This window comes from Oreochromis aureus, linkage group 18 (genome assembly GCF_013358895.1).
Source record: "Oreochromis aureus strain Israel breed Guangdong linkage group 18, ZZ_aureus, whole genome shotgun sequence".
NCBI classification, from domain to species: Eukaryota; Metazoa; Chordata; class Actinopteri; order Cichliformes; family Cichlidae; genus Oreochromis; species Oreochromis aureus.
This window is the reverse complement of record NC_052959.1, coordinates 23,070,119-23,076,118: the sequence shown is the minus strand read 5'-3', so window position 1 is coordinate 23,076,118 and position 6,000 is coordinate 23,070,119. Positions and strand designations below refer to the sequence as shown.

General features: G+C 42.5%; 1 protein-coding gene across 1 annotated transcript; it reads left to right on the top strand.

The window, feature by feature from the left end:
• The first annotated feature begins 3,211 nt into the window (after positions 1 to 3,211).
• On the top strand, positions 3,212 to 4,848 carry larp6b (La ribonucleoprotein 6, translational regulator b). The gene is made up of 3 exons (XM_031731089.2): positions 3,212 to 3,440; positions 3,517 to 3,703; positions 3,820 to 4,848. Exons 1-3 carry the CDS (start codon positions 3,424 to 3,426, stop codon positions 4,768 to 4,770), a joined length of 1,155 nt encoding a protein of 384 aa, XP_031586949.2. The 5' UTR covers positions 3,212 to 3,423; the 3' UTR covers positions 4,771 to 4,848.
• The last annotated feature ends 1,152 nt before the right edge of the window (positions 4,849 to 6,000 follow it).

Below are 6,000 nucleotides of genomic sequence, written 5' to 3'. Positions count from 1 at the left end.
GTTGTTTGCCCGAATGAGGAAAAACAGCACAAACCCCCCCCCCCAACACACACCCCACACCCATCAAATGGACGACTCCTCACTCACCACGGGCCATCGCATTGCTCAAGCACACAGCTTCTCCCACACAAACTGCAGGAGGGGAGCTTCAGATCCAGAAGGCCTAAGTGTTGTTGTGGTGGTGGTGGTGGTGGTGGTGGTGGTGGTGGTGGTGGGAGGAATGGGAGGGAGTGGGGTGGGGGGACTTGAAAACGCTGGCAAAAAAAACAAATGTTCATTTTTACCTTGTGAATGCTTAGTGCTGTAGGGGTTCGATCTGTTGTACACAGTCTGTTTTCTATTTGTTGATAAAGAACTGGAATTTCAAAAGAAACTGTTGATGATAAAAAAAAACCATTGATGTTAATAAAGTTACATAATTGGGTTTTTGTACAAAGACTGGCCTGTGATCCTTTGTTTCTTACTAAAAGTGAAAAGTTTACATCTTACAAGATGCTCTTTACCTCACGCTCAAAGAGACACCTGCGACCGTGCCTGCTTATCGCCCACTGAGCATGTGGTCGCTAACAACTGTTTTATGATGCATGGAGTTTCCTTTGTGTTGAGGTATTTCTAAAAGTGTGTTTGTGCAGTGGTGGGGAGAGTCTCTGACTTGTGAGAGATGCCAGCCCCTTAGTACTTTTTAGTTTTTAATCTCCCCCCACCCCTTTGGAAAGAAAAGTTTACTTAATTTCTTAATCAGCTTCTGATTATACCTTTGTACACTGTCTAAGGCAAAATAAGCACAACTCGAGGCTTCCATAAGTGTTTAAATATGTGGTTCATTTCACATTAGAGAACACTTGATTTGTTTTTCTTTGGTTTGAAGCAGAGGAGGTGCTGGATTGAAGTGGGCGGGGCTGTGATATCCTTGCTTCTGTTGCGGTGGAGTGAACACCACCCGTATAAAAGCACATGAGCTCAAATTCAGACTTTTCATTTATACGTATGTCTTATTTTATCTTCCTCCTGTAAAATGTATTTTTTTTGTATGTATGTTTGGCTTTACATTTTAATGTGCCACATTTTACTGACTTTTGCACTTCACTGCAGCTGTCAATGACAAAATGGTTATTATTAAGTGTCCAAAGCCCATTTTAGTGATGACTAGTGAATAAATGTTATATAAGAGTAGTCATTCAGTGTTTAGCAAATTTTCAGATTAACTCTGTGTATTGTTCATCTGATTTATAGCATAAACTGTTTATAAAAGTAGGACATGACCAGTAACTCCCTGAGAAGCCTCATCTCTAGCATTTTAGCCATGACCACTAGGAACCCTGTTTAGCACCTTGGTTCTCTCACAGACTGATTCTAGTACTTCACTCATAGAAACTTGAGAAACTTCTTGGAAGTGCTGTTAGTAAAATGAGCTACATAGCAGGCCATGTTGTTTTAATTCCATGAAAAAGGACCAACGCCTCAAACACAGTCGAAGAATTAATTTCACTGTCGAATTAGCAGAGGAGAGGCTAGCACACAGCGAGCAGCTACGGCCTCTGTTGGCATAAATATAAAAACTTTCAATCTTTAAAAAAATGTAAACATGTGAGTTTTAAGGAGAAGACACACTGTTAGGTTTTTGACACTGTCCCCTTACAGCAACAAGGTCCTGGGTTTGAATCCAGCCTGACAAACACATGCATGAGGTTAGGTTACTTTGTGGTTTTAAACTGCCCATAGGTGTGTGTGTGAATAGTTGTCTATCTCTCTGTATTAACCCTGCGACAGACTGGTGACCTGTCCAGGGTGTACCCTGCATCTCACCCCTTGACAGCTGGGATGGGCTCCAGCATCCCTGCAACCCTGAATCGGATAAGCAGAAGAAAATGGAAAAACATGTTGAAATTAAAACTACTTTTGCTCAGAAGTTTGACATCTCAGCACGACAGTCAAGAGGGTTTGATTTCCCCGGGGCTTTTGGAGGGAGCCTCAGGCGGCCAGTGGAGGAACTGCTGTTTTGACTGCTGGTTTGGAGTGCTCTGTTCAAATGGATCGTGTCACATTTTTCTATTGACCTGTTTCTGTCCACCTTAACCGGTCTGATTGGGAATGATCAGCAATTGTTTACTTGTGCTTCAGTGTGGTAAAACCCTCTGTTTATACTGTCTTGAGCTCTGCATTTACCCTTTCCACCTTTACAAGTATTTTTTTCCTTCGTAGTGGAGGAAAAGACGAGTGTCCATGTCACGAACAGGTCCTTCTGTTTGCAATCAGAGGTGCAACACATCTGAGTGTCAGTGATGATTCAAGATCACATTGATTCATCAGTGCCTGAAAGCTCAATTTGCTGCATACCTTGGAGGGATACAGGAAATGAGTCACTGAGGGAGTGATTTTTTTCACCCAAGACCTAATAACAGTTTGGTGGTTGTTTGCTCCTGTTGTCATGGAAATGCTGCTGTCACTCGTATTTGAGTAATGATGAGTTTTGATGAAGCGGTTGTTGAAGTTTCGAATTTTTACACAGTGCAGACAATTTCAAGCTAACACTTTATAATCTTAACACACGTGTGTATATCCAGTTTATATCCATGTCAGCGGATGTGCTCGGAACACCCCGACATCTCCTTTTCCCCTCCTCACTAGAAGCCCACACGGACTGCTAAATCACCACCTGCTGATGCCTCATAACAATAAGATGGGGGGCCGGGGGGGTGAGTGGAGCTGAAGAACAGCCTGCAAAGGGTTTTATATTTATAATTAATCAAGTTTGTTGACTAAAACATGGAAATAAACCATCTCGTGTGAGTGATGGATCTGTTGTTGCTTTCAGCATGTAGTAGCAGGCACACGCTAAAAAGGATGAATGAGCTTAAGACAAAAGCACACGAGCTTGGATTTAAAGGATCATTTTTGTTGCTGTTTACAATGTGCTGCTATATCTATTTTATTTTTTGAAAGTCAGACGGCATCATAATTTTCCTTTTGATTCGATTGTGCACTTTTAACTCCGAACTGCTTTAAATTCACATCTCTAATGATTTAAGTGCTGATAGTAATACTGATTAACTGCTGGTTTTTCTGTTGTGCACAGATGCCCTTGATTGTAGCCCTGGTAATATTTTTTTATAGCAACAAACAGTTTGTCTTCATGATGGGTTTTTTTGTTTCATTTTGGGATTTTGTTTTGTTTAAGTTTTTTTGCTCTCTTTTGTTTTTAAATGTTTTGTTGTTGCTGGTGGAAGTTAATTTTGTAATGTGGAATTTCAGCTATAGCATTTTACAAAATGTTGTTTTTGGATTCCTTAGAAACCAAATGAGTCTGTTGTGCTCATATGAACAGTTGCTTGATTCCGTGTTAGCTACAGCTGCCTTTAATTTACAAGGAAATAGCAAAGACAACAGTTTATTGCTCTGCTATCACAATCCTTACGACACACCATGAGCAATCTGATTAGGTAAGGAAATCTAAAAATGACAAATCTGAAATGTTTCTCTTGAAGTTGCTTGCTGATTACGAATCATTCGTCACAGATCTGATCAACTGCGCTTCCAAAGTGAAGATGACTGTGAAGGTGATGTGCTGTGTTTGAAGATCAAAACCCATTTGGAGGAGCTCTTCTCTGACAGCCACCTGGCAGAGGACGGCTTCCTGCTCAAACATGTGCAGAAGAACAAGCAGGGTTTCGTCAGTCTCAAGCTTCTCAGTTCTTTGAAAAAGGTACAAAACACAAAAAACATTTGGTGTGCTTTCTGTGGTGTTTACATTCCAGCAGTTTGAATGAAAACAATCCAGTAAAATGTGAACCAATCTGAGGTTGCCCGTGTTTGCCACAGATAAGGACCCTGACCAAAAACTGGCACATGACTCTGGTGGGAGCATTGTACTCAGACCTTCTGGAGGTGAATGATGAGTCCACCAAAGTGAGGCGCATAGAGCCGCTTCCCAAATGGCTGATGTGTTCCCCCACCAGCAAGCTCCTACTCGCCTGGAACTTTTTCGAGGAGCAAAGCAGTGAAGACGGTGCAGCCCGAGGCCCGGAGGCCGCTGAGCTCTCAGAGAATGTGCTCCAAAAGTTCAGCATTTACGGCAGAGTTACTTCAGTCCAGATTCTGCCACCTGGAAGGGAGCTTCCTGCAGACCTGCAGTGCTACGGGAAACGTCACAAGCAGCTTGGCCAGCACTTATGTGCGGTGATCAAGTTTGACAGTTTGGAGACAGTTCGTAAGGCCTACAGTGCCCTGAAAGCAGAAGAGGAGAAGTCTAATGGGAAGGGCATGTGTGTTGTACCTATGGGATTCCAGTCAATGCATCACTTCACTGAGGACAAATCCCAAGAAGAAGCAAGCCAAGTCCTTCCCGAGAAGGAGGAAAATCCACCTGAAATCCCAGAGAACTTAGTCCAGGAGGAGAATTCTTTACCCACTGCGTTTTTTGATGAACCTCCAGACACACATCAGCCCAAAGCGTCCACGGATAACCCTGCACCGCAGAATGTTGACCCGATTTTCAGCAGCTGCAATGGCCAATCCTTCCCTGGTTGGAATCATAATGACAGTAGGATGACGTGGAACTCTGGAGATTGCGATAAAGAAATTTCCCAGAGCCCGTGGGTGCTCAAGCGTAAATTAGCGGCCCTTAAATTGAACCGCAAAGCGACCGGGCAGCCGAGCGCACCCAGCTCGATGCAGAGGGTAATACGTCAGCCCTTTGGGCCGGATGGCACCAGTGGTTTTCAGTTCAGAGCGAGGCACCGGGAACAGCTCGACCTCCCTGGGAAACAGTGACATTAACAGATTTAGTTAAAAAAATGTTTTGAATTAAAAGCTGAGAAACCAAAATATTTGCTTTGCAATAAACAACACACGCTCTTTAAATGTTTGCATCTTGATTGTTGAGACCTTGTTAATTCGGGGTGTTGTGTAGTTATAAACCACTGACAAATGGGGGCAGCATTTAGCCATGTTCACACTTGTTCACACACACTGCAAATGCAGCATGTACATAGAATTCAGTACATTTCAGGGTCTTTACCTTACAATACAAAGCACCTGGAATCTTTATTATCGTGATTTGGCGGTATATAAATAAAACTAAATTGAATAGAATAAATTTTAGCAGGAAGTTCAAAATTTTAACCCAAACTCTGGATTTTAAGAGCTGGAATAAAAATGTCTCAGAGTCTGTACACACCTCTTTTGAAACCTGAGTGGCCTCTGCACCTCTGGGGCCTCAGCCTGTCTGGTCACAACTGCAAATTGTATTGTATATTTGTTCTCTGGCAGGGATGGATTTACCTTTTTACCGCTTTCTCTTAGACAGAAGGCTTGTCTTTCAACATGAAACACTCATAAAAGGCCCTCATTGTCTGAGTGCATCTTTTTCCACAGATCCCTGTTTAGATTTTGGTTCTCTAAAAAGCAGTTTTCCACTCGCCGAGATGACATTTGGCGAAAGGTTACTTGTCCAATCATCAAACCACGTCTTGTGCAAGACGTGCGTAGTAGCAACATTTGTGCCTTATTTCCAGCCTTTCTAATGACACCTCAACTGGAATGGTCTGTTTATAGTGTTACTGATTGAGGGCTTCCTTAAAATCTTGCCCAAAACTAAACAAAATGTGTTTCTTCACTTATCCACGCCTAGTGGAAAAGATTCAATCACAATGTGTATGGAATTCTATCATATTGAAATTGGAAACATGCTATGTTGCCCCCCCCCCTCGAGTATTCTCATGTGTCAGACCGTCTTCGTGACTAATGTAATCTTAACTTTTTGAGCGAGACGTTTTGTTGTATACAGATCAAGCCTTTCACCCGTACTGTATCTAGCTTGATTTAGCAATTAACAGCTGTTGGGTTTATACTGCAGCTGAGGCAGGTCTATGAAAACTTTACACATCTGTGAACAATATGTACAGAGTAGGCATGTTTCTGTCCGATGTCAGGAAATGTCTGTGTGCTGATAGCTCCCTTTTGAAGCTGGAAAAGCACAATATTCCCTGCTAAGTGGAAGTC